Below are 27,937 nucleotides of genomic sequence, written 5' to 3'. Positions count from 1 at the left end.
GAAGTCGGCCTCCCACTCTGGGGTCCCCCAGAGGGAGGCTCGTCCCATCAGGCAGAAGGTTTATCTTCCTGCTTAGAAGAAGGGCGCCTAGCACTCCAGGCCTACTTCTTGGGCTTAGAGGCGGCCTTGGTTGCCGACTGCCTCGGGAAGGACTGACAATTTGCCTTACCCTGAACCCGAAAGGACCGAAAGGCGGAGCTCCTCACCTTAGCAGGTGCTGAAGCCGAAGGGAGGCAGGCTGACTTGGATTTAGCCAGAGTATCCACTATTTTGTCCAAGTCTGGACCAAATAGCAACTTCCCATTAAAAGGTAAGGCCTCCAGGCCCTTTTTAGAGTCTGCTTCATCTCTCCAGGACCACAGCCACAAGGACCGATGAGCAGACACAGCTGCAGCCGAAACCCTAGAGGTCAGCAGGCTAGCATCTAACGATGCTTCCCCAATATAGGAAGCCGCATCTCTCATCTGTCCTATTAACGCTCTCTGGATATCTGAAGCATTATCTGGAAAAGTATCCTCTAATGCGTTGGCCCAGCTCTCAATGGCTTTAGCCACCCAAGAGATGGCCATGGACGGACGGGCCACTGCACCTGAGAGAGAGTAGATAGACTTTAAACAAGTCTCCACTTTACTGTCCATGGGATCCTTCAGAGAGGAGATAGACGGTAATGGCAATGTAGCGCTTTTAATTAATGGGTGACATGGGAATCCACCGCAGGTGGAGTTTCCCATTTCCTGCAATGAGCCTCAGGAAAAGGACAGTTGTATGCCAACCATTTCTGTGGTTGGAATCTCTTACTGGGCGACTGCCAGGCCCCCGCCATATGATCCATCATTTGGTCAGACAGGGGAAAAAACAGGAGATATGGTAAGAACTTACCTTTGTTATCTCCGTTTCTACGAGGTCCTTAGGGTCCACAGGGATACCTTGGGGTATAGGTCTTGGCTCCAGCCATGGGCACCACAGAGTTAAAGATGTCCTCCCAGGATGCACCGGGCCCCCTCCTATACCCCGCCCCCAGGCCAAGGCACCTCAGTTTTAGTATCAAGCCATAGGCCGGGAGAGAGGAAAAAGGAAGAAGAAAGTCTGGAACACACAAGATTCACATTCTCATAGAAAAGGGAGACAGAAACTGGTGACCAGAACAACATCCTACGGAAGCACAGGGCATCAGGGCGGGCGCCCTGTGGACCCTAAGGACTTCGTAGAAACGGAGATAACAAAGGTAAGTTCTTACCATATCTCCTGTTTTCTACCTCAGGGTCCTTAGGGATCCACAGGGATACCTTGGGGATGTCCCAAAGCAGTATCCTTCAAGGGAGGGGACGCTCCTGTGCCGAGAGGAGAATCCGCCGCCCAAAGGAAGCATCCTGAGAAGCAAATGTGTCAAATGCGTAATGCTTGACGAAAGTATGGACAGAGGACTACGTGGCCGCCTTACAAAGCTGAAGAGCTGAGGCGCTGTCGAGCTGCCCACGAAGGTCCCACAGATCATGTAGAATGAGCTTTCACAGAGGGTGGTACTGGAAGTCCCTCATGAGTGTATGCCTCAGAGATCGCCATGCAGATCCAGCATGCCAAAGTCTGTTTATTGGCAGGCCAACCCCTCTTATGAAATCCATATAGGACAAACAAAGAGTCCGATTTTCTCAAAGAACTGGTACGGTCCACGTAAATCCGCAGAGCCCGTACAACATCCAAAGAAGCCTCACCAGCTGTGAGATCAGATGAATTAAAAGCTGGGACCACAATTTCCTCGTTAATGTGGAAACTAGACACCACTTTAGGAAGGAATTCGGGACGGGTACGAAGTACCGCCCTATCCGAATGAAAAATTAGAAAAGGGGGGCGACACGAAAGAGCCCCCAAATCCGACACCCTTCTGGCTGAAGCAATAGCCATAAGGAACACTGTTTTTGCCGTAAGCCATTTCAGATCCACAGAACCCAGAGGTTCAAATGGAGGATCCTGTAGCGCCTTCAGGACCACAGCCAGATCCCATGGAGCTACCGGATGGACATAGGGAGGCTGGATGCGAAGGACACCCTGCATAAAGGAATGGATATCAGGCCTCGTAGCAATCCTTCGTTGAAACAAAACAGACAGGGCAAAAACATGCACCTTCAGGGAAGCAAGGCGTAGACCTAAATCCAAGCCTGTCTGAAGGAAAGCCAACACTCTCGATATTCTAAACTCGCGAGGATCGTATGCTTTAGGGTGACACCACTCAAAATAGGTATGCCACACCCTGTGGTAAATTCTAGCTGAAGCCGGCTTACGAGCATGTAACATGGTATTGACCACCGCTCTAGAGAAACCCTTGGACCTCAAGAGGGAAGTCTCAAGAGCCACGCCATCAAAGATAGCCGACTCAGGTCCGGGTAGAGACAAGGACCTTGAGACAATAGGTCCGGCCTCTGAGGTAACAGCCAAGGAGTGTCGATGGATAGACACTGGAGATCCGAGTACCAACTACTTCTGGGCCACGCAGGGGCCACCAGCAGGATCTTGCCTCCTTCCTGCCTGAACTTTCGAATTACTTGAGGCAGCAGGGAGAATGGAGGAAACAGGTACGCTAACTGGAAGTTCCATCGTGCCGACAGAGCGTCCACCAGGAGAGCTCCTGCGTCTCTTGTTCGGAATCCGTACGCCCACAGCTTGCGGTTGTGTCTGGAGGCCATGAGGTCTATTTCGGGAAGACCCCACTTGTCCACCAGGAGTTGGAACACCTCCTGATGAAGAGACCATTCCCCCGGGTGTACATCGTGGCGGCTGAGGAGGTCCGCCTCCCAGTTGAGCACACCCGGAATGAAGACGGCTGAAATGGCTGGAAGATTGCCTTCTGCCCAAGTCAGAATGCGGGACACCTCCCTTAGAGCTGCTTGGCTTCGAGTTCCTCCCTGACGATTTAGGTAAGCCACCGCGGTGGCGTTGTCTGACTGAACCTGCACAGGTTTCCCCAGCAGGAACGGTCTTGCATGCTGCAGCGCCGTGAACACTGCTCGAATTTCCAATATATTGATTGGCAGGTCCGATTCCTCTGACGTCCACCATCCCTGGAAGACGTGTGGGCCTGTCACAGCGCCCAGACCCGAAGGCAAGCATCCGTTGTTAGAAGGACCCAATCCGAAATCCAAAACGGACGTCCCCTGCTGAGATGAGACTTTTGTAACCACCACGTCAAAGACAGGCACACTTCCGGAGTGAGCCTGATCATCTGTGTCTTTATTCGACGGGGATTTCTGTCCCATCTGGACAGGATCAATATTTGTAGAGGCCTGGAATGGAACTGGGCATACTCCACCATGTCGAACGTTGACACCATGGAACCCAGTAACTTCATCGCTGAGAGAAGAGACACTCGGCGACTGCTTAGAACATTGCGTAACTTGGACTGCAACAGGGCTATCTTTTCTTCCGTGAAGAACATCCTCTGTTGCTGAGAGTCCAACAATGCCCCGAGATGCACCATTCTCTGAGAAGGAATTAGAGAGGACTTCTTCCAATTCACTATCCAGCCGTGAGCCTGCAATACAGATATTGTCAGTTGTAGATGGCTGCAAAGGACTTGTGGCGACCCTGCCAACAACAGAAGGTCGTCCAAGTAAGGTAATAGGCAAACTCCCTGCAACCGCAGGTGTGCCGCCATAACCGCCATTACTTTTGTGAATACCCGAGGAGCCGTGGAAAGGCCAAACGGTAGAGCCTGAAACTGGTAATGGAGGTCCGATACTGTAAATCTGAGGTAACGCTGATGAACCCTGGCAATGAGGATATGCAGGTAAGCATCCTGAATATCCAGGGACACCATAAAATCCCCAGGTTGCATAGCTAAAACAATAGAACGCAGAGTCTCCATTCGGAACCGAGGGACCCTTAAAAATTTGTTCAGGAACTTGAGGTTGAGTATAGGTCGGTATGATCGATTTGGTTTTTGAACCAGAAAAAGGTTGGAGTAATATCCGGTCCCTCTCAGGGATAACGAAACAGGTTCTATTACTCCCATCTGAAGCATAGAACGCACCTACTCTTGGATCGCTAGAGTCTTCGTTGGATCTGAAGGACATGGTGTTACAAAGAACTGATGAGGAGGCCTTCTGCGGAAGGAGAGGGCATATCCCTGAGATACCACCTCCCTTACCCAAGTGTCTGTGGTGGTTTTGAACCAACACTGGGCGTATTGCAGAAGTCGGCCTCCCACCTTGGGATCCCCCAAGGGGAGCCCCAACCCGTCAGGCTGAGGGTTTGTCATCCGGCTTGGCAGCTGGACGTCTGGTACTCCAAACTTGCTTCTTGGTCTTAGCTGTCTTTTTGGGACCTGAAGGTCTCGGAAAAGACTGAACCCTAGGTTTTCCCGGAGGGTGATAGGGCCGAAAGGACGGATTTTTAGACCCAGACGGAGTCGGGGCTGAGGGTAGACATGCAGATTTGGCAGCCGCCAACGTGTCCACTATTTTGTCCAAAGCTGGTCCAAACAGGACCTGCCCATTGTAGGGTAAGCATTCCAAGCCTTTCTTGGATTCAGCGTCCGCCCTCCACAAACGTAACCATAAGGAGCGTCGAGCGGCCACAGCCGCAGAAATCCTAGAAGTAAGCAGGCTCATGTCCAAAGCTGCTTCGTTAATGTACGTAGCGGAATCCCGAAGGTTACCCACTAACACAACCTGTTCGCTGGTACCCTCAGAAGGAAATGACGCTTCCAAAGCGTCCGCCCACCTTTCCATAGCCTGGGCCACCCAGTAGACAGCCATAGCTGGTCTAGATGCTCCTCCAGCAAGGGAATAGATAGACTTTAGGCACACCTCCACTTTGCGGTCTGTAGTATCCGTCAGAGAAGACATAGACGGCATAGGCAAAGTTGCGCTCTTTACTAAGCGCGTCATGTGAGAATCCACCTGAGGAGGAGACTCCCATTTAGAGAAGTAATCTTCCGCAAAGGGATATGTACGAGCCAGATGTTTGTGAGGTTGAAACCTTTTTCCTGGAGATTTCCAGGCCTCCTCCATGTGATCAACTAGCTGACCAGATAGAGGGAAAACTGCTGCAGCTCCTTTAAACTCTTTAAAATAAGCATGAGTAGGCGCTGCCGGTAAGTTGTCGTCCGTAATTACCATGGCCGCACGGACTGCCCGTATGAGGCCTGGAATGTAAATACTAGACTTAGCCTCTGACCCTACTTGAGGAGTGTCAGTGTCCGAAAAATCTACAATTTCGCCCTCATCAGACGAGCCATCATCTTCATCATCCTGAGCGTATGGATATGACAATAACGGTCTTTTAGCAGGTCTAGATTGATCCTGCTGAGAGCCCCGCACCCTTGAATCAGACAAACCTTGGTCAGCCTGATTAAGGACATGTTGCGGGGGGCACTGCATTACTAACGGTCCTGGAACTCCCAGAACGGGAGGCGGGACTACCACCTGCTGTGCAAACCCCAATTGCGGGAACGTAGGAGGGGCTGCAAGCCTATTTACAAGAACAGCCAGGGCTTGTGCAAAACAAGCCCAAGGTGGTTCCTGAGAGGTGCTGGGTACAGCAGAGGTACCAGGGATGGCCAAACATGCAGCACATAACCCATCCTGAAGTACCGCCCCCTCCCCCACACCTGCTTTACATCTGGAGCAGGAAAATAGGAGAGGTGCTCCTCTAGCAGAGTCCTCACTGGACATAGTGGTATGTGACACTCCTCTCACAGAAATAAATCTAAAACTGTCAGGTAAATTCCTACCCTGACAGTACTGGCACTGAGAGGGCTGGTCAGGAGGAAGAAATAGTGATAGCTAAAATGGCTGACAGGAGAAAGATCAGGCACACAGCGCTAGCATAAAGTCACATACAATGCAGAAAACCCTGCACTAAATGCCCTATCACATACACCAACTTACAGCCTGGCAGTGATAGCGCTACATATGCTGACCTTTACTGGAGGAGAGGTTTGTAAGGGGCACCCCAGGCTCCGCACCCTGTCACCACAGCGTCTGTCACATAAAATGGCCGCCGGAGGATGAAGGGAGGCGGGCCTGTGGAGGGTCACTGTCTCAGCCCGCCAAAACCTTAATGTAAGGCGGCGGAGAGCAGTGATGGGGAGGAGCCTCCTGTGCGCTACAGGGAAGGCATCCTCCGCTGGCAGGCCATTAAACCCCCAAGATGCTGGAGCGTGTTCCGCAACGCTCCAGCCCCGTATCCCTGGTGGTCTAGTGGAGAATGCAGGCATCCGCCTGGCTCCACTATACTGCCGTCCCCAGGGAGCCCCCAGCCCTGGGGACGCCGGACTGTGATTCAGCGGGCGCCTACCGCAGACGCCCGCTGCTTACCTTATGCAGCCCCTCGTAGGTCCGGCCACAGTCCAAGGCCCCCGGGGGTTCCGCTAGCTGGAACCCCCAAGAGCCCGCCGAGCTCCCCGGATTGCTACCGGTGGTCGGCGCCGGCGCGGGCGTCGGAGCGGTAGCATGGACGTCCGCTGGACAGTCCTATGCTACCGCTCTTGAAGATCTTCAGGGGCTGTATACACAGCCCCCTCTGCGATGACCGGCTCCCGGCCGGGCACCTACTGAAACTGAGGTGCCTTGGCCTGGGGGCGGGGTATAGGAGGGGACCCGGTGCATCCTGGGAGGACATCTTTAACTCTGTGGTGCCCATGGCTGGAGCCAAGACCTATACCCCAAGGTATCCCTGTGGATCCCTAAGGACCCTGAGGTAGAAACATTCGAAGTTACCTTAGTCTTTTTAAAATTAGGATACTTCGACCTAGGAGCCGGTGCATCATCCTCTATGTGAAGGATAGCCCGCACCGCCCTAGCCAATGCCGGCACATTAATGGAGGGCTTAGTCTCCACCTCCTGGGCCATGGCATCCGAGTCAGTGTCCTCATGTACTTCTCCATCATCTGAAGACACGTCCGTGTCTGTTAACTGCGCAGCCAGTGAAGCCCGGGACGCTTGGACGCCTTGGGGGCATGTCACTTTGTAACATCGACTGAAAAGCCAAAGACGAGACCGCCAGACTCTGAACAGAGCTGGAGAGTACATCCACCCAGGGTGGAGGAACCGCCTGAGGATAACCCTGAAAGGGCACCATGGACTGCTGCGTCACTGGGGGAGACTGCACATACACAGGCAACCCCGTATAAGGACCCACAGTCTGAGACCCGGGGGGAGACTGCAATAACTGCGGAATACCCGGGGAATGGGGGATGGTAGGCTGGGGCAACGCCCTAGTAGGGACTGCAGTCGGGACCATTGAACAGTCCGCAATCGACGCAAGCACCTGCGAAAACATCGCCCAAGGAGGATCCTGCGACGTAGGGGGTTTAGAGGGGCCAGGCACCATCCTGTGATGAATCCTCCCTATCAACTCCTGCAGAACAGCGTCTGCAGGAAAACAATACGGGAGCCATGGAGAGCTCAATCTCCTCATCAGACATGACACAATAACTTTTTCAATAAATATGTATCACAACGAAGAGGTGAGGCGTATAACACCTGCGCATTCACAAGTATGCAACACACAACAGCCCACAATATGGTACTGTGTAGCACACCACTGTATGTGACTGACCTCACAAATACTTTGATTTATATAAGTGAGGTACACAGAAAAACGCCCTTCCCCCACACACCTGCCGGGCCGTAGGAGAAGGAAAGGGATAGGTATAAGATGACAGTCAGCAGAATTTAGCACAGACAGGCAGCACTAGCAAAAAGTCACATACCATGCAGGAAGATAATACTCACTGCACCTTTCGCTACAATCAACCTCCCAGATTCAGTGTCTGGGAGGGCTATAGCGCTGTGTACACCGTCCTTTTGCAAGGGAGAGGTACGCAGGGGGACTGGACCATGCACCGCCTGGGAGATCTGCGTTTGCCAGAGAAGATGGCCGCCGGAGAGCTCTGAGGAGGAGTGGCCGCAGGAGGAGCGGCTCAGCGACGCCAGCACGCATGAGAGAAGGCACGCTGAGCTGAGGGGAGGAGCCGCTAAACCAGGGAAGGCTGCCTCCCCTGGCTAGTGATTAACCCCAGGGACGCTGGTTCCCTTCCAGCCATTACTCCCTGGTGGTCCAGCGGTCACGCCGGGTATACCTGAAGAGGGGGAGCCCGCCGCCGCTACTAGCGCTGCCGGTCCGTCCCCAGAGACCGGCGGTGAGAGACTGCCTTTTCCTCGCGGGCAACGCATTGCGCTGCCCGCGGCTTACCTGACCCCGTGGAATCCGGCAGCAGTCTATGGGAGGTCCCGGAGCCCTGCTAATACTGACTCCGTGGTCCCACTGCGATCCCCAGATCAGTACTGGCGTCACAGTGCCAGCGGGGTTGTTGGAGCGGCAGCGTGGACGTCCAGATGGACAGTCTGATGCTGCCGCTCTGAAGAAGTAAAAATAAATAAATAAAATCTTCTTTTTAAAAAAATTAAAAAAAGCAGCCCCACCGTGCCAGGGTGACCCGACTCCGGCCGGGCACCAACTAAAACTGAGGTGCCTGTGGCTCGGGGGCGGGGTATAGAGGAGGATGGACTCAAGTGCATCCTGCGAGCAGCAAAAGCTTTAACTGCGTGGGGCCCGTGGATCCAGATCCGGCTATACCCCCAAGGTCAACCCTGTGGACCCCCTATGGACCCTGAAGTAGAAGGTTTAACTTTAAGAAGTAAGAACATGGCCTTAACAACCACCTCATTAACCAAGGTGAATCCAAATGAAAGAACCGCTCTTGGCTCATCAGATCCCTGCTAACGGAAGACACTCTGACGGACCTTTTGTAATTTTTTGAAAATTCCTGTAACATGATATTCTGCTACAAGAAACAGAATAAATCCTTCCGACTTTATCTTATTGAAAACTCCTGGTACTAGCATAGTTACTAGAGGATAGATATAAAAGTTGAAAGTGCCATCTGCTAGTGATGTCTTTGGGTCCACTGTTCTTGAATAACTTTTGTATTTTTCCTTATTTCAATCACCTACTCTATCGGGAAGGGGCACCCAAATACATGGTCATACCCAGTGCTCGAAGTGGTAATTCAGAGGAGGGGTATGGAGATTGAATCCCCCCCCTATAGGCCCCTGCTTCCTTATAACCCCATTGTACTTCGACCCCCCCCCCCACACCCCCCGCACCCTTCTCCCTGCCAGCTCCCCTCTCTCACACCTTGCTTTTACTGATTCCCTTTCTCTTTCACCCCCTACAATAGTTAGCCTGCCTCCCTCTGTCTGCCCCTCTCTCTATTCCGTCTCTCACACCCTCCCCTCTCTCTAATTCCCTCTTACCTGCGCTGCTGGAGTGGAGCCACCGGGATCCTCTGGTCTTCTTCACTGCAGTTTACCTGGCGCCGCTATGAGCCAATGAGAAGCTGCCATTTGGCAGCTTCTCATTGGCTGGCGGCTGCGAGCCTTGCGATTGGCTGGCGGCCGCGAGTCCCGCGATTGGCTGGTGGCTGCGAGCCTCGTGATTGGCTGGCAGCCGCACAGTGCGTGGTGCTTACAGTGGAGCCGGGACCAGGTACTTTGTCCCGGCTACATGTCAGCGCCTCCGCTGCCGCGATTGAGATGTGTCCCCTCCGGGACACATCTCTACACATTGCTGCCACTGTTTCAGCGCTGGGATCCCATACTGGATCCCAGCGCTGGTGCATTCTCTAAAATGAAGTGGGGCCGGGAAGTGGAGGTATGTCATACCGCCGTATACCGCCCCACTTCGACCACTGGTCATGCCAGTCCATTGCCAGGCCTGACCTGGTAACAGTAAATCAATAACTAAAAAAGCTGGATGGGCTGTGACCTAATATAGGAGGAGGCTTATGTCAGATAAATGCTATTTTTTGTGGCGCACGCTGTGGAGGCAACTGCCCCATGGCATGTGTCAATACAACACGTCCAAACCAGAGCAAATTGGACGGCGAGCAGTCCTTGAAAATTGGGACTGTCCAGGTAAAAGTGGGCTGGTTTGGAAATATGGTAAAGCTGAAGTAGTATCGCATCCACCAATTCTCAAGCAGAGAGACTGCACCTGAATATAGTACACATAGGAAATAGCAAATACTTACAGGATCTGGAGTAACAGTTGGGTAAGAATAGTTGCTGTTCTTTAAAGTCTTCATAAAAGGGTCACTCTACAACAAAAAAAGAATAGTTACGTATTGCTCATCCCACTTCATCTCTGATAACAGCCAGGCAGCACATGCTCATCCCACTTCCTCTCTGAAAAAAGCCATGCAGCACATGCTCATCCCACTTCATCTCTGATAACAGCCAGGCAGTACATGCTCATCCCACTTCATCTCTGATAACAGCCATGCAGCACATGCTCATCCCACTTCATCTCTGATAACAGCCAGGCAGCTCATGCTCATCCCACTTCATCTCTGATAACAGCCAGGCAGCACATGCTCATCCCACTTCATCTCTGATAACAGCCAGGCAGCACATGCTCAGCCCAATTCATCTCTGATAACAGCAAGACAGCACATGCTCAGCCCACTTCATCTCTGATAACATCCAGGCAGCACATGCTCATCCAACTTCATCTCTGATAACAGCCAGGCAGCACATGCTCATCCCACTTCATCTCTGATAACAGCCAGGAAGCACATGCTCATCCCACTTCATCTCTGATAACAGCCAGGCAGCTCATGCTCATCCCACTTCATCTCTGATAACAGCCAGGCAGCACATGCTCACCACTTCATCTCTGATAACAGCCAGGCAGCTGATGCTCATCCCACTTCATCTCTGATAACAGCCAGGCAGCTGATGCTCATCCCACTTCATTTCTGATAACAGCCAGGCAGCACATGCTCATCCCACTTCATCTCTGATAACAGCCAGGCAGCACGTGCTCAGCCCACTTCATCTCTGATAACAGCCAGGCAGCACGTGCTCATCCCACTTCCTCTCTGATAACAGCCAGGCAGCACATGCTCAGCCCACTTCCTTTCGGATAAGAACCAGGCAGCACCAGCTCATCCCACTTCCTCTCTGATAACAGCCAGGCAGCACATGCTCATCCCACTTCCTCTCTGAAAAAAGCCATGCAGTACATGCTCATCCCACTTCTTCTCTGATAACAGCCATGCATTAAATGCTCATCCCACTTCCTCTCGGATAACAGCCATGTAGCACATGCTCATCCCATTTCATCTCTGATAACAGCCAGGCAGCACATGCTCATCCCATTTCATCTCTGATAACAGCCAGGCAGCACATGCTCAGCCCACTTCCTTTCGGATAAGAACCAGGCAGCACCTGCTCATCCCACTTCCTCTCTGATAACAGCCAGGCAGCACATGCTCATCCCACTTCCTCTCTGAAAAAAGCCATGCAGCACATGCTCATCCCACTTCTTCTCTGATAACAGCCATGCATTAAATGCTCATCCCACTTCCTCTCGGATAACAGCCATGTAGCACATGCTCATCCCATTTCATCTCTGATAACAGCCAGGCAGCACATGCTCATCCCATTTCATCTCTGATAACAGCCATGCAGCACATGCTCAGCCCACTTCATCTCTGATAACAGCCATAGAGCACGTGCTCATCCCACTTCATCTCTGATAACAGCCATGCAGTTTCTGATAACAGCCATGCAGCACATGCTCATCCCACTCATCTCTGATAACAGCCAGGCAGCACATGCTCATCCCACTTCATCTCTGATAACAGCCAGGCAGCTCATGCTCATCCCACTTCATCTCTGATAACAGCCAGGCAGCACATGCTCACCACTTCATCTCTGATAACAGCCAGGCAGCACATGCTCATCCCACTTCATCTCTGATAACAGCCAGGCAGCTGATGCTCATCCCACTTCATCTCTGATAACAGCCAGGCAGCACATGCTCATCCCACTTCATCTCTGATAACAGCCAGGCAGCACGTGCTCAGCCCACTTCATCTCTGATAACAGCCAGGCAGCACGTGCTCATCCCACTTCATCTCTGATAACAGCCAGGCAGCACATGCTCAGCCCACTTCCTTTCGGATAAGAACCAGGCAGCACCTGCTCATCCCACTTCCTCTCTGATAACAGCCAGGCAGCACATGGTCATCCCACTTCCTCTCTGAAAAAAGCCATGCAGTACATGCTCATCCCACTTCTTCTCTGATAACAGCCATGCATTAAATGCTCATCCCACTTCCTCTCGGATAACAGCCATGTAGCACATGCTCATCCCATTTCATCTCTGATAACAGCCAGGCAGCACATGCTCATCCCATTTCATCTCTGATAACAGCCAGGCAGCACATGCTCAGCCCACTTCCTTTCGGATAAGAACCAGGCAGCACCTGCTCATCCCACTTCCTCTCTGATAACAGCCAGGCAGCACATGCTCATCCCACTTCCACTCTGAAAAAAGCCATGCAGCACATGCTCATCCCACTTCTTCTCTGATAACAGCCATGCATTAAATGCTCATCCCACTTCCTCTCGGATAACAGCCATGTAGCACATGCTCATCCCATTTCATCTCTGATAACAGCCAGGCAGCACATGCTCATCCCATTTCATCTCTGATAACAGCCAGGCAGCACATGCTCAGCCCACTTCATCTCTGATAACAGCCATACAGCACGTGCTCATCCCACTTCATCTCTGATAACAGCCAGGCAGCACATGCTCATCCCATTTCATCTCTGATAACAGCCAGGCAGCACATGCTCAGCCCACTTCATCTCTGATAACAGCCATACAGCACGTGCTCATCCCACTTCATCTCTGATAACAGCCATGCAGTTTCTGATAACAGCCATGCAGCACATGCTCATCCCACTCATCTCTGATAACAGCCAGGCAACACGTGCTCAGCCCACTTCATCTCTGGTAACAGCCAGGCAGCACATGCTCATCCCACTTCTTCTCTGATAACAGCCAGGCAGCACATGCTCATCCCACTTCATTTCTGATAACAGCCAGGCAGTACATGCTCATCCCACTTCATCTCTGATAACAGCCAGGCATCACGAGCTCAGCCCACTTCATCTCTGATAACAGCCAGGCAGCACATGCTCATCCCACTTCCTCTCTGATAACAGCCAGGCAACACGAGCTCATCCCACTTCCTCTCTGATAACAGCCAGGCAGCACATGCTCATCCCACTTCATCTCTGATAACAGCCAGGCAGCACATGCTCATCCCACTCATCTCTGATAACAGCCAGACAGCACATGCTCATCCCACTTCATCTCTGGTAACAGCCAGGCAGCACATGCTCATCCCACTTCCTCTCTGATAACAGCCAGGCAGCACAGGCTCATCCCACTTCATATCTGATAACAGCCAGGCAGCACATGCTCATCCCACTTCATCTCTGATAACAGCCAGACAACATGTGCTCATCCCACTTCATCTCTGGTAACAGCCAGGCAGCACATGCTCATCCCACTCATCTCTGATAACAGCCAGGCAGCACATGCTCATCCCACTCATCTCTGATAACAGCCAGGCAGCAGATGCTCATCCCACTTCATCTCTGATAACAGCCAGGCAGCACATGCTCATCCCACTCATCTCTGATAACAGCCAGACAGCACATGCTCATCCCACTTCATCTCTGATAACAGCCAGGCAACACGTGCTCAGCCCACTTCCTCTCTGATAACAGCCAGGCAGCACAGGCTCAACCCACTTCATTTCTGATAACTGTGGAGAGATGGAGGTTAGCTTTCACACAGGCTGTTGCTAGTAAAGGCACTGTGGAGAGATAGAGGTTAAACTTGCGCACAGGCTGTTGATAGTAAAGGCACTGTGGTGAGATAGCTTAGAAGCTCTGGAAGAAACACACTGGAAGCACGGGAACCTGGAACGAGACTCCTCTAGTTACACTAGCGGCGACAATGATTGTTCAGGCAACTACCTGGAGCACAGGAGCCGGATATATACCCCTGGAAGCCTGCTGATATTCCCACAGTGTCAGCTGACCAGCCGGGCCACTCAGGGAAGGAAGTACTGACATAGGGAAAGTGTCATGGCGGCCCCCATGACGGAAACTGTGATCCCCGCTCACCGGGTCGCCTGACACCACAGCTACAGGGTGAATGCTCAGCTCCTTCCACGTCGCCGCGCCAGCCGCCCGACTGCCCGGGAAGTCAGAGGAAGCCGGCGGGACGGTAAGGGATGGCCGATCCCCGGCTGAACTCTGACAGTACCCCCCCCTTTCAGGGTGGACACCGGACACCCACCAGGCTTGCCAGGAAATTTGATGTGAAAGGCTCAAATTAATTGAGGTGCATGAACATCTGTGGCTTTGATCCCAGCCCTCTCCTCAGGACCATAACCCTTCCAATCAATGAGGTATTGGAGAATGTTGGATCTAAACCGAGAATCCAGAATCTTCCCAACTTCGAATTCTGTACCTTGAGAAGTTTGTACTCGAGGTAATTTAGGAGAGGTGGTTTGGAACCGATTTAACACCAAAGGTCGCAATAGAGAAATATGAAAGGTATTAGATATCTTCAATTGAGGTGGGAGTTCCAATTTACACGCAACAGGGTTGATCACTTTGTGAATGCGGTACGGACCAATGGAGCGTGGGGCCAGCTTCATACTGGGAACTTTCAGTCGGATGTTCCTAGTAGATACCCAGACTATCTCCAACTCTCAGCAGAGGAACCGCGACCCGTCGTCTGTCAGCGAATCTTTTATAATTCTTGGATGATTGTTTCAACGAGGCACGGATCTTCTTCCAAATGGTTGAAAAAGATTCTACAATGTCAGTAACTGCAGGGATCTCCACCGAAGGTAAATGTTGTAAATCTGGAATCCGGGGATGTTTACCAAAAACAGTGTAAAAAGGTGTGGAATTGGAGGAAGTGTGGTACTTGAAGTTATGTGAAAACTCGGCCCAAGGTAGTAAGTCCACCCAATCATCCTGTGAAGAGGACACAAAAAGCCTTATAAAGGTCTCCAGTTCCTGATTAACCCTCTCGGTTTGCCCGTTAGTTTGTGGGTGGTAAGCTGATGAAAATTTTAATTTGGTTCCACAAGCGCTGCATAAGGCTCTCCAAAACTTGGCTATGAATTGGACTCCACGGTCGGAAACAATCTCTTTTGGAAGACCATGTAATCTAAAAATCTCTTTAACAAAATTTTTTGCCAAATGGGAAGCAGATGGCAGACCTACTAATGGTATAAAATGCGCCATTTTTGAAAAACGATCCACCACTACCCATATGGTGTTATGTCCTTTGGAGCGTGGAAGCTCAGAGATAAAATCCATGGATATATGGGTCCAAGGAATAGTAGGAACGGGTAACGGGCGTAGAAGACCTGCACTTTTTTTGCGAGAAACTTTATGCTGTGAGCATTTTACACATGACAAAATAAATTCTTGAACATCTTTTCTCATCGAGGGCCACCAATAAGAATGCTGAAGAAACTTGTATGTTTTGAAAATACCAGAATGCTCAGCAAATAGAGAACTATGAGCCCAGATTAACAACTTTTTCCGTAATTCGGGAGTCACAAAAATTTTCCCTGGAGGCAGAGTCAATATTTGAGTTGAAGCGAAGACCATAGGATCCAGGATTGGGCGAGATCTCAGATGATCTTCTTCCTGTGTGTCGAGTAGAAAAGACCGGGAGAGAGCATCCGCTTTTTTGTTCAAATTACCGGGGCAAAATTGAAGCTTAATGTTAAACCTTGAGAAAAACAAGGACCAGCGGGTCTGCCTGGCGTTTAAGCGATGAGCCGTCTAAAGGTAAATTAAGTTTTTATGGTCAGTAATAATGGTAACTGGAAACTTGGCCCCCTCCAAGAGATGACGCCACTCCATTAACGCCAGACGCATAGCTAGGAGTTCTTGATCTCCAAACGCATAGTTTTTCTCTGCAGAGGAAAATTTACGAGAGAAGTATCCACATGGATGTTTCTTCCCGTCACTGGAAATTTGGCATAATACCGTCCCTACACCCACCGAAGAGGCATCCACTTCCACAAAATATGGTTTATCCAGTTGGGGTTGGCAAAGGATAGGGGCAGTAGAGAATGCCTCTTTCAATCTCTGGAAGGCCTGTATGGCTGAGTTCGGCCACTGGGCTGGGTTAGCGGCCTTCCATGTTAGAGACTAGTAATGGGAGACACCAGAGTGGAAAAATTCGGTATGAACCGCCTATAATAGTTTGAAAATCCCAAAAAACGTTGGGTAGCTTTTAAAGATTTTGGTAATGGCCATTCAGAGATTGCCTTCAGTTTCTCTGGATCCATCTGAATGGTTTCCCCAAAAGTTATATGTCCTAGGAAAGGAACTGTGGTTTGTTCAAAGAGACACTTGGATAACTTTCCATAAAGGTGGTGTTTTCGAAGGTGAACTAGAACTTCTCGAACATGTTGGCAATGAGTTTGGAGATCCCTAGAAAAGATTAGAATATCATCTAAATAGACGATGACAAAGCTGTAGAGAATGTCCCGAAAGATTTCATTTACATAGCCTTGGAATATACCCGGCGCATTGCAGAGTCCAAAAGGCATTACCAGATATTCGAAATGACCATCTCTGGTATTGAAGTGGTCTTCCACTCATCCCCAGCTTTGATTCGTATCAAATCTAGTTTAGAGAACAATTTAGCTCCACGAACCTTGTCGAAAAGCTCAGGAATTAAAGGTAATGGATACCGATTTTTTTACAGTAATTTGGTTGAGGCCATGGTAGTCTATACAGGGCCGGAGGCCTCCATCCTTCTTGCTCACAAAAAAGAACCCTGCCCCTGCAGGGGAGGAGGAAGGCCGTATGAACCCTTAGGCTAGATTTTCCTTAATGTAAGTTGCCATGGCGGCTGTTTCTGGAACTGACAAAGGATAGGTCCGGCCCCGAGGGGGAATCTTCCCCGGGAGAAGTTCTATTCCACAATCCCATGACTGATGAGGAGGGAGTTGATCAGCAGCCTGCTCACAGAAGACATCGGCAAAATCTTGATATGCTTGTGGTAGACTGGAGACAGAAGGATCTTTTGGCTTGTCGGTCGGGGGAAACTTTGCACCTGTACTGGGGTGCACAGAGTGGGTACATACAGGAAGTACTTGGGTTAGGCACCGATGGAAACAGTTTGGTCCCCATGATACAATTTGCATATTGGACCAATCAAAAGTAGGACTATGCTTCCTTAACCACGGTAAACCTAGAACCAGCTCGTAAGCAGAGTTAGGAAGTATGAGAAATTCAATGGTCTCTTGGTGCAGGCAACCAACCCTGAGGGTCACGGGCTGGGATTTCAAGGATATGGATTCACCTAGCACGGGTTTACCATCTACACCGGAGAGCAGTAATTTGTCAGGTAAAGGTACCACCGAAATACCAAGGGACTGGATTAAAGATTTGGAAATAAAATTTCCTGCAGCACCGGAATCTATAATGGCTTTAACATCCCTTGTCCTGAACTGGTGGGAAAGAGATACAGGCAATAAACTGTCAGTTAATTGGGAGTGCTTAAAAATGACCCCTAACTGAATGCTCCCGACATCAACTAGGGTCTCGCATTTCCCGCCAGCAGGGGACAATTCTTTAAGATGTGCTCAGGGGCAGCGCAAAAAAAACACAATTTATTTTGAAAGCGCCGATTGCGTTCGGCCGTGGTTAGCCTGGTTCTGTTGATCTGCATAGGTTCCTCACCCCTGGAGGTGGGGGAATAGGATTGACTTCCTGAGGCCGGACAATCTCGAGGGCGATCCCCATGACCTCTATTACCCCACCGCTCCCTATGGCGTAAATCAATCTTTATGCAGAGGGAAATAGTCTCAGAAAAAGACGTAGGTAAATCCCTGGATGCTAATTCGTCTTTCATCCTTTCGGACAACCCATGGAGGAAGGCTGCTTTGAGTGCTTCTTCGTTCCATCTAAGTTCCAATGCAAGGGTCTGAAACTGCACCACATACTGTCCCACTGAGCGAGAACCTTGGCGGACATGGAGTAAGTCGGAGGAAGCAGAAACCGATCTGCCGGGCTCATCAAAAATCCATTTGAAGGCTGTCACAAAGTCTTCGTATCTAGAAACTAACAGATCAGCCCGTTCCCAAAGAGGGGAAACCCAGTCCAATGCAGCCCCAGTCAGTAATGAAATAACATAGGCGACCTTAGACCGGGAGGTAGGGAAATTCTGGGGGAGGCACTCAAACTGGATTTCACATTGGTTTATGAAACCACGACAATATTGGGGAGTACCATCAAACCTTTCAGGGGTGGCCAAGTGGAGACGAGACTTCTGTGGCGTAGCCCCTTGAGGTAACCCTGGAGAACCAGCAGGAACGACAGGTGGCGAGGCTGTGGACATAGATGCCAGTGTATTTTGTATGGTCATTAACTGTCCGGACAATTCTTGCAGGTACTGAGCCACATGTCGCTGTGCCACCTCTTGGTTATCCATATGGCTTGTTAACTCTTGAAGATTCCCAGTACCTTGGGCACCTGTGGCTTCCATTTGGCCTGAACAAACTGTCACGCTGGGCGGCAGGTTTTTGAAAGCCGAGGTCTGAGGCTTTGGGAGGAGGTGAAGGCGAAGGGCCTGGACGTATGATCTCCGCATCCACAAGTCTTGGTCGTTGGCTAGACCTAGTCAATGGTGCGGAGTCTAACTCACAAGGAGGTGTTCGCCAGGGACCCCTCCAAGCGGGATATGGGCTTATGTGGCTCCCTGTAAGCAGGTCGTGGTCCTTTGACTTGGTGACCAAGGCGTGCAGGGAAAAGAGAATCAAAACACCCGTGGCCCAAGGGTAATGCCTGGAATAGGCACATGGGGAGTGGGATAGAACTCCTGGCTGGAGAAAGGCACTTGAGGTGCTAGCTAGAGAGGTGTGGAGATTTATTGGTAGGCTGAGGTAACAGCTGGATATCCCATGAAGTATATACCGGATTGCCAGCCGGAGATCATGCACTAGGGTGCAATGAGACGAAGGGTTAACCTGCACACAGGCTGTGATGGTGAAAGCACTGCGATGAGATGAAGGGTTAACTTGCACACAGGCTGTGATGGTAAAAGCTCTGCGATGAAATGAAGGGTTAACTTGCACACAGGCTGTGATGGTAAAAGCACTGCGGTAAGATGAAGGGTTAACTTGCACACAGACTGTGATGGTAAAAGCACTGCGGTAAGATGAAGGGTTAACTTGCACACAGACTGTGATGGTAAAAGCACTGTGATGAGATGAAGGGTTAACTTGCACACAGGCTGTGATGGTAAAGCACTGTGGTCAGATGCAGGGTTAACTTGCACACAGGCTGTTGCTTAGTAAAGGCACTGTGGAGAGATGGAGGTTAAACTTGCACACAGGCTGTTGATTAGTAAAGGCATTGTGGAGAGATGGAGGTTAGCTTTCACACAGGCTGTTGCTAGTAAAGGCACTGTGGAGAGATGGAGGTTAAACTTGCGCACAGGCTGTTGATAGTAAAGGCACTGTGGTGAGATAGCTTAGAAGCTCTGGAAGAAACACACTGGAAGCACGGGAACCTGGAACGAGACTCCTCTAGTTACACTAGCGGCGACAATGATTGTTCAGGCAACTACCTGGAGCACAGGAGCCGGATATATACCCTGGAAGCCTGCTGATAGGCCCACAGTGTCAGCTGACCAGCCGGGCCACTCAGGGAAGGAAGTACTGACATAGGGAAAGTGTCATGGCGGCCCCCATGACGGAAACTGCGATCCCCGCTCACCGGGTCGCCTGACACCACAGCTACAGGGTGAATGCTCAGCTCCTCCCACTTCGCCGCGCCAGCCGCCCGACTGCCCGGGAAGTCAGAGGAAGCCGGCGGGACGGTAAGGGACGGCCAATCCCCGGCTGAACTCTGACACCGATGGGCTCTATACCTGCATCATCCACTCTGCAAAGCAAAGAGTCTGAAAGTAATGTGTAGTCTATACGGGACAGTGTGTCGTGGGCAGCAGACAAACAAGTGAATTCTCTATCTGTAGGGTGGAGTACTCGCCACACGTCTATCAGGCGTAATTCCGATTCCAGGGAAGGGAGGCCTAGGGACGGGCAGCACGGTGTCTGGAAGGAGGCTGCTGTCTATCCATGTAAGGGGAGAAGACCATGTTAAAGTCTCCACTAAAAATAAGTGAGGAGTCCATATAAGGGCATAATTTACCCTATAGAACCTGAAAAAAACCTTTATGAACGGTTATGAAACATGACATACTGCTGATAAGATAATCACTTGGAAATAGTAAAAGCTCTAGAGACTCTGCGACGCTGCTGGGATAGGGAAATGGGGTACAAAGTAATAATGAGAAAAAAAAAGAGAGAAAAAAAAACATACATGGAGAAAAAAATAAAATAAAACCAGGGCAAGGAACATGAGTCCTTGCAAGCCATCAGGCCAGGACTTCCCGGTGTATATATGGAATATATCAGTAAACACAAATAGGAGAGCAGTGAATAAGGCTCCAGGAAGCTTCAGCTAAATCTGAGCAGTTCACTCATATGCATAAACATAGACCAGCCATCAACATAAACAATGGGGGTGGAACAATGTGCAAACATATTGTCAGGACAGTCGCCACCGCCAGCGACAATAATATAACACAACAAATTATATGGCATAAATAATTTAAGTAATTGAAACAATTACATCACTAAACAGCAAAAAATAATCACATACATAGATCAAAAAATCAGGAACAATCTATATAGAGAGATCTAAACCTCCGTGATAATAAGCAATATAAAAAGGTAGAGGATAATGAAACTTATAGAACCTATATGTCAGCCCTGAGAGTCCATATGGGAGCAAGAATCGTCAGCAGCCATTTCAGTCTCCTTACGAAGAAATGCAGCAGCGTCCTCTGCAGAAGAAAAGTCCACGGAGGAGTCCGCAGTAAATATACGTAGACGAGCTGGGAACAGCAGGGCAAAGCGGCGATGATCCTTAACCAGGTTAGCACACACCTGATTAAAAGCTTTGTGGGCTCTTGTGACCTCTGCCGAATAGTCCTGGAATTTGAAGATCTTGCGACCATCCCATGTAAGCATGCGATGCTTTCTGGAAGCTTGCCATATTGCCTCACGGTGGAGAAAATTCAGACAGCGAAAGATGGTCACTCGAGGGCGAACCTCCGGGTTGTCTCGCAGTGGGCCGATATGGTGAGCACGTTCTATCACAATGTCGCCACAGGAGTCCCGTATATCAAGCATATCCAACAGAGAGGTGGTGAGAAAACGAGTAAGTGCGTCACCTTTAAGTGACTCTGGGAGGCCGACTATGCGCAAATTGTTTCTCCTTTAGCGGTTTTCTAAATCATCGAGCTTGTTAAGAATTTGATAATGTTCTTTCTGTAAGGCATCATGTTGTTGCTTCAGTAGAAAAACATCATGGAAAACCTCCCCCACCTTAGTTTCATTAGATTGCGCCCTCTGTGTAAGCTGCAGTATATTGTGATTAGCTTCCTGGAGTGCTTGTTTAAAAGACTCAGCTTGTTCCTGCATCAGAGGAGCCATGGTTCTTTTAATAGCTTGAACTATGTCAGCACAAGTGGCTAAAGCATGAGGAGGGGTTTCCAGGGCCTTAGAAGCAGTCTGTGAGGAAGAGGGAGAGGCAGAGGTGGCTGGGTGTGGTGATTGTGTGTGAGTTGTGGCCATCTTTGATTCACCCCTCACCTTTTCTTGCTTCTGGCGCTGATGTTTAGGGGGCATGAGAGGTGTAAAATACTTCTCCATGCACAGCCAAAATGTTCCTTACAATAGCGTTGGCAAAGTCCCGACTTTTCAGACCCTCAGGAGGTCTGGGAGCAGTGTAAAAGCTGCAGCTATAAGGGAGCTGTCTCAGACTGCAGCCATCTCTCACGGGGGCGGACCAGCACATGCTCTTACAGTACCACTTCCTCTCTGATAACAGCCAGGCAACACGTGCTCAGCCCACTTCATTTCTGGTAACAGCCAAGCAGCACATGCTCATCCCAATTCATCTCTGATAACAGCCAGGCAGCACATGCTCATCCCACTTCATCTCTGATAACGGCCAGGCAGCACATGCTCATCCCACTTCATCTCTGATAACAGCCAGGCAGCACATGATCATCCCACTTCAACTCTGATAACAGCCAGGCAGCACATGCTCATCCCACTTCATCTCTGATAACAGCCAGGCAGCACATGCGCATCCCACTTCATCTCTGATAACAGCCAGGCAGCACATGCTCATCCCACTTCATCTCTGATAACAGCCAGGCAGCTCATGCTCATCCCACTTCATCTCTGATAACAGCCAGACAGCATACGCTCATCCCACTTCCTCTCTGATAACAGCCAGGCAGCACATGCTCATCCCAACTCATCTCTGATAACAGCCAGGCAGCACATGCTCATCCCACTTCATCTCTGATAACAGCCAGGCAGCACATGCTCATCCCAATCCATCTCTGATAACAGCCAGGCAGCACATGCTCATCCCAATCCATCTCTGATAACAGCCAGGCAGCACATGCTCATCACAATTCATCTCTGATAACAGCCAGGCAGCACATGCTCATCCCAACTCATCTCTGATAACAGCCAGGCAGCACATGCTCATCCCAACTCATATCTGATAACAGCCAGGCAGCACGTGCTCATCCCACTTCCTCTCTGATAACAGCCAGGCAGCACATGCTCATCCCACTTCATCTCTGATAACAACCATGCTGCACATGCTCATCCCACCATCTCTGATAACAGCCAGGCAGCACATGCTCATCCCAATCCATCTCTGATAACAGCCAGGCAGCACATGCTCATCCCAATCCATCTCTGATAACAACCATGCTGCACATGCTCATCACAATTCATCTCTGATAACAGCCAGGCAGCACATGCTCATCCCACTTCATCTCTGATAACAGCCATGCAGCACATGCTCATCCCACTTCATCTCTGATAACAGCCAGACAGCACATGCTCATCCGACTTCCTCTCTGATAACAGCCAGGCAGCACATGCTCATCCCAACTCATCTCTGATAACAGCCAGGCAGCACATGCTCATCCCACTTCATCTCTGATAACAACCAGGCAGCACATGCTCATCCCAATCCATCTCTGATAACATCCAGGCAGCACATGCTCATCCCAATCCATCTCTGATAACAGCCAGGCAGCACATGCTCATCACAATTCATCTCTGATAACAGCCAGGCAGCACATGCTCATCCCAACTCATCTCTGATAACAGCCAGGCAGCACATGCTCATCCCAACTCATCTCTGATAACAGCCAGGCAGCACGTGCTCATCCCACTTCCTCTCTGATAACAGCCAGGCAGCACATGCTCATCCCACTTCATCTCTGATAACAGCCATGCAGCACATGCTCATCCCACTTCATCTCTGATAACAGCCAGACAGCACATGCTCATCCGACTTCCTCTCTGATAACAGCCAGGCAGCACATGCTCATCCCACTTCATCTCTGATAACAGCCATGCAGCACATGCTCATCCCACTTCATCTCTGATAACAGCCAGACAGCACATGCTCATCCGACTTCCTCTCTGATAACAGCCAGGCAGCACATGCTCATCCCAACTCATCTCTGATAACAACCAGGCAGCACATGCTCATCCCAATCCATCTCTGATAACATCCAGGCAGCACATGCTCATCCCAATCCATCTCTGATAACAGCCAGGCAGCACATGCTCATCACAATTCATCTCTGATAACAGCCAGGCAGCACATGCTCATCCCAACTCATCTCTGATAACAGCCAGGCAGCACATGCTCATCCCAACTCATCTCTGATAACAGCCAGGCAGCACGTGCTCATCCCACTTCCTCTCTGATAACAGCCAGGCAGCACATGCTCATCCCACTTCATCTCTGATAACAACCATGCTGCACATGCTCATCCCACTTCATCTCTGATAACAGCCAGGCAGCACATGCTCATCCCAATCCATCTCTGATAACAGCCAGGCAGCACATGCTCATCCCAATCCATCTCTGATAACAGCCAGGCAGCTGATGCTCATCCCACTTCATCTCTGATAACAACCATGCTGCACATGCTCATCCCAATCCATCTCTGATAACAGCCAGGCAGCACATGCTCATCACAATTCATCTCTGATAGCCCTCACACAACACAAGCTCCACCCTCCACCCTTCATCTCTGATAACAGCCCCAGTGCACTTCTGAAGTGGGATGAGCACCAATCAATAGTCCCTATAATACCACAGAAATATACAAATGTGTGTTATACTATGCAGACCTCTCCAATTCAATTCATGCCATTAATTGTATCTCTGTATGTCCTGCACTTTTCTTACCAGAGGGGGGCACTCAATAGTGATATCGTCATTCATTTCCTGGCTATTGGTCTTCTTGCCGACAGGTTCCAGCTAGGAGAACACAGCAAATATATTATTATAATAGTTGACTTTATGAAACATACTTTACACAATACTACAATTGCAATTCAGTACTTCATAGGCCATGTATCTTTTACTCAGCGGGAAAAGTAACTGTCCCCCAAAAATTGGGTGAGTGGTGGAATACAGTGGGCATTTCAATTATTCTGAAACAAGAATATTGGCATAGAGCAATATACAGATTATATCAGTATAGTCCAAATCTTGTGGCACAGTTATACTGTACTAACATCTAGAACAGTGTTTCTCAAATCCAGTCCTAGGGACACACAAAAAGTGCATGTTTTCCAGGCCTCCTCTCAGAATCACAAGAGAATTAATTAGAACCACCTGTGGATCTTTTAAAAAGTGTCAGTCAGTAATGAATTTTGTACACCTGTGCTCTAGCAAAGATATATGGAAAACATAGTGTGTCCTAAGGACTAGTTTTGAGAAGCTTTGATCTAGAATCAAGATGACCGTTTTGGTTTTCATCACAGTCTTAGAACTTGGATATCACAGGATTTAGGGTTTGTCTTGGGCTGATGTTAGGCCTAAAGCTCAAGATGAGGACCAGTCTCGCTGACGTAGAAGTGGGGACCAGGAAGGAGGTGTCACAAAGGAACACTTCACACCATGATGAACTCACCATGTTTTTCCACAAGCTGCGGGCACTCTGGGCGTGGGCTTTCTCTCCAAAATGGAAGCAATCTGGAGACATGAAGGTTCTGTCAGGAGATCCATCCTAGATGTAAGACATAAACAAACACTGCAGGTGAGATCCCAACTTGAGAGGCGTTACTGCCGGAAACGCTGGCGTCTGTTTTTTTTATTACTGAGATACAATGTGTTGTAAATGCAGAATTATAAAGCAATATAAAACAAAATCTGATACTAATAAAAAGACAAATGGTGGAGGACAGAGGAAGTAAGTGTGCATGTGTCTATGTGCTTGTTAATGTGTGTGAGTATGTGCATGGACATACAATAAAGTGCCACTAAAACATATTTAGACTTTTTGAAAAAATTTTGCCAATTTTATTTATGTTGAGCTTGACAGTACATCAGTGTATATTAAAAGTCTTTGAAATCTTCTTATATTCTCCCCCTAATTGGAGCTTCACAGTAAGATTTTCTATAATTTGATGTGAATGTTCTTTGGTCTTCACGGTGAAGCTTGTTTGGAAACACACTAACTCACTATCTAAATAACTGTGGGGCATCTAACATAACAGTATTTATATTGAAATTATTTGAAACTCTTTAATCATACATTATGGAATTATGTGACCTCTGAAGATAACTGATTGCTCCAGGATTTACATAGCTACATTTAGATAAAGGTGTAAATTCTTATACAATGGATGATGATTTGTATTTTTTGTGTTTATTTTACCGTGCAGAGTATTTTGTGTTGATCAGTGGTAAGAGTTCCCAAATAAACCCCTTTTAATTCCATGACATAATAAAATAAAACGTGAACAGTGTTTAGAAAGATCTAATATACCAGGTAGAGACAGAGAGGCCTTGGAATCCCTTGTAGAGTTGTTAATAGATTCATTACAACTATGTGACCCGTGGAGATGTAAGAATCCAGTATCTCGTGAGTATACCTTTTATTCACATCCACACCACACCTTCTCACGAATTGATTTTTGGTTATTATCTCGCTCTTTATGTCAAAAGGTAGAGTCATCTGGGATAGCACCCATAGCAGTTTCAGACCATGCTCCGATATGGTTCACCCGTTCATTACAATCCCCTATTTTTACTTCATATAAGTGGAGATTTCCTGCATATTTAAGTAAATCAATTGATTTCCGCACCCATTTAGAGGGAGCGTTTTGTAATTATGCAGATGATAATATTGAGCATATGGACGATGTTAAGCTATTTTGGGCTGCCTCGAAGCCAGTGCTTCGAGGACAAATTATGGAGTATGTGGCCAGGAAACGTAAGTTACTCGCCTCTAAACTAGATACATCTACTAAACACTTAACCGAAACATATGATTCACTAATTTTGAGTGAGACACCTGAAAATAGACAGAGATATGTGGAAGCTAAAACTGAATATGATCTTTTGGGTGAAGAACGTGCCCAATATTCACATAATATTCAACGTAACAAATTTTTTCTAGGATGCAATAAATCTGGTAGATTACTGGCTAATTTAGTCAAAGCTCATAATACATCTTCGCATATTCTTCAACTACAGAATAATTTGGGTGCTTATGTTAATGGTTCATCTGATATTTCGGAACAGTTTCAACAATACTATAAACAATTATACATGGCGCCCCTGAATCTCCTGCGTTATCTATGATGTTTTTGAGAGAGGCAGGTTTACCAATCTTAACAGAGGAGGAAAGAGAATCTTTAGTAGAACCGGTAACGGAGTTGGAACTGTTACCATTAATTAAGACATTATCTAAAGGCAAGACTCCGGGACCTGATGGTTTTGGAGCAGAATAACAGGAGATATGGTAAGAACTTACCTTTGTTTCTACGAAGTCCATAGGGTCCACAGGGTTGACCTTGGGATATAGCTGGATCTGGATCCACGGGCACCACGCAGTTAAAGCTTTAGCTGCTCCCAGGATGCACTTGGGTCCGTCCTCCTCTATACCCCGCCCCCGAGCCACAGGCACCCCAGTTGGTAAGCAGCCAAGGCGGAGGAGGAGACTAAACAGAGAGAAGGAAGACTGGAACACACAAGAAACCATACTCCCAGAAATGGGAGATGGAAAAACCGGTGACCAGCCACACAGCCCATTTGAAGCCAGGAGCGTCAGGGCGGGCACCCTGTGGACCCTATGGACTTCGTAGAAACAGAGATAACAAAGGTAAGTTCTTAACATATCTCCTGTTTTCTACTTCAGGGTCCATAGGGGGTACACAGGGTTGACCTTGGGGATGTCCCAAAGCAGTTCAACTAAGGGCAGGGACGCTCCTGTGCAGAAAGGAGAATCCTGGGCCCAAAGGATGCATCCTGAGAGGCGAAGGTGTCAAACGCATAAAACCTCAAAAACGTCTGAATTGAAGACCAAGTGGCTGCCTTGCACAGCTGAACAGCGGAGGCACCACGTCTAGCAGCCCAAGAAGGACCCACAGACCGAGTGGAATGAGCCTTAACAGAGGCTGGGATAGGTAAACCTTCCTGTATATAAGCCTCACTAATAACAGAACAAAGCCAACGGGCAACAGTTTGTTTGTTGGCAGGCCAACCCCTCCTGTGAAAACCAAAGAGGACAAACAAAGAATCGGATTTTCTAACAGAAACAGTCCGGTCCACATAAATTCTGAGAGCACGGACAACGTCCAACAAAGCTTCATGAGCTGTAAGGTCAGGTGACTGAAAAGCTGGCACCACAAGTTCCTGATTGATGAGGAACTTAGAGACAACTTTAGGCAAAAACTCAGGATGAGTGCGAAGCACCGCTCTGTCCTGGTGAAAAATGAAGAAGGGGGGACTACAGGAAAGCGCCCCCAACTCAGATACCCTCCTGGCTGAAGCAATAGCCAGGAGAAAAACAGTCTTAAGTGTTGACCACTTGAGGTCAACTGACTCAAGAGGCTCAAATGGAGGTCCCTGCAGGACCCGAAGAACCACTGCCAAGTCCCACGAAGCCACTGGAGG

General features: G+C 49.1%; 1 protein-coding gene across 1 annotated transcript in view; it reads right to left on the bottom strand.

Moving 5' to 3' along the window:
• Nucleotides 1-27,937, bottom strand: part of LOC148532314 (phospholipase B1, membrane-associated-like) — a 243,485-nt gene that overhangs the window by 107,299 nt on the left and 108,249 nt on the right. Inside the window, exons 28-30 of the mRNA XM_088467994.1 lie at nt 24,948-25,043; nt 24,218-24,289; nt 10,034-10,099 (exon numbers count right to left, since the gene is read on the bottom strand). Of these exons, the coding sequence (XP_088324120.1) occupies nt 10,034-10,099; nt 24,218-24,289; nt 24,948-25,043 (234 nt within the window). The remainder of the gene's footprint in view (nt 1-10,033; nt 10,100-24,217; nt 24,290-24,947; nt 25,044-27,937) is intronic.

Source organism: Taudactylus pleione, unplaced genomic scaffold (genome assembly GCF_031769625.1).
Source record: "Taudactylus pleione unplaced genomic scaffold, aTauple2 ptg000079l, whole genome shotgun sequence".
NCBI classification, from domain to species: Eukaryota; Metazoa; Chordata; class Amphibia; order Anura; family Myobatrachidae; genus Taudactylus; species Taudactylus pleione.
This window is presented reverse-complemented; position numbering and strand designations above follow the sequence as displayed.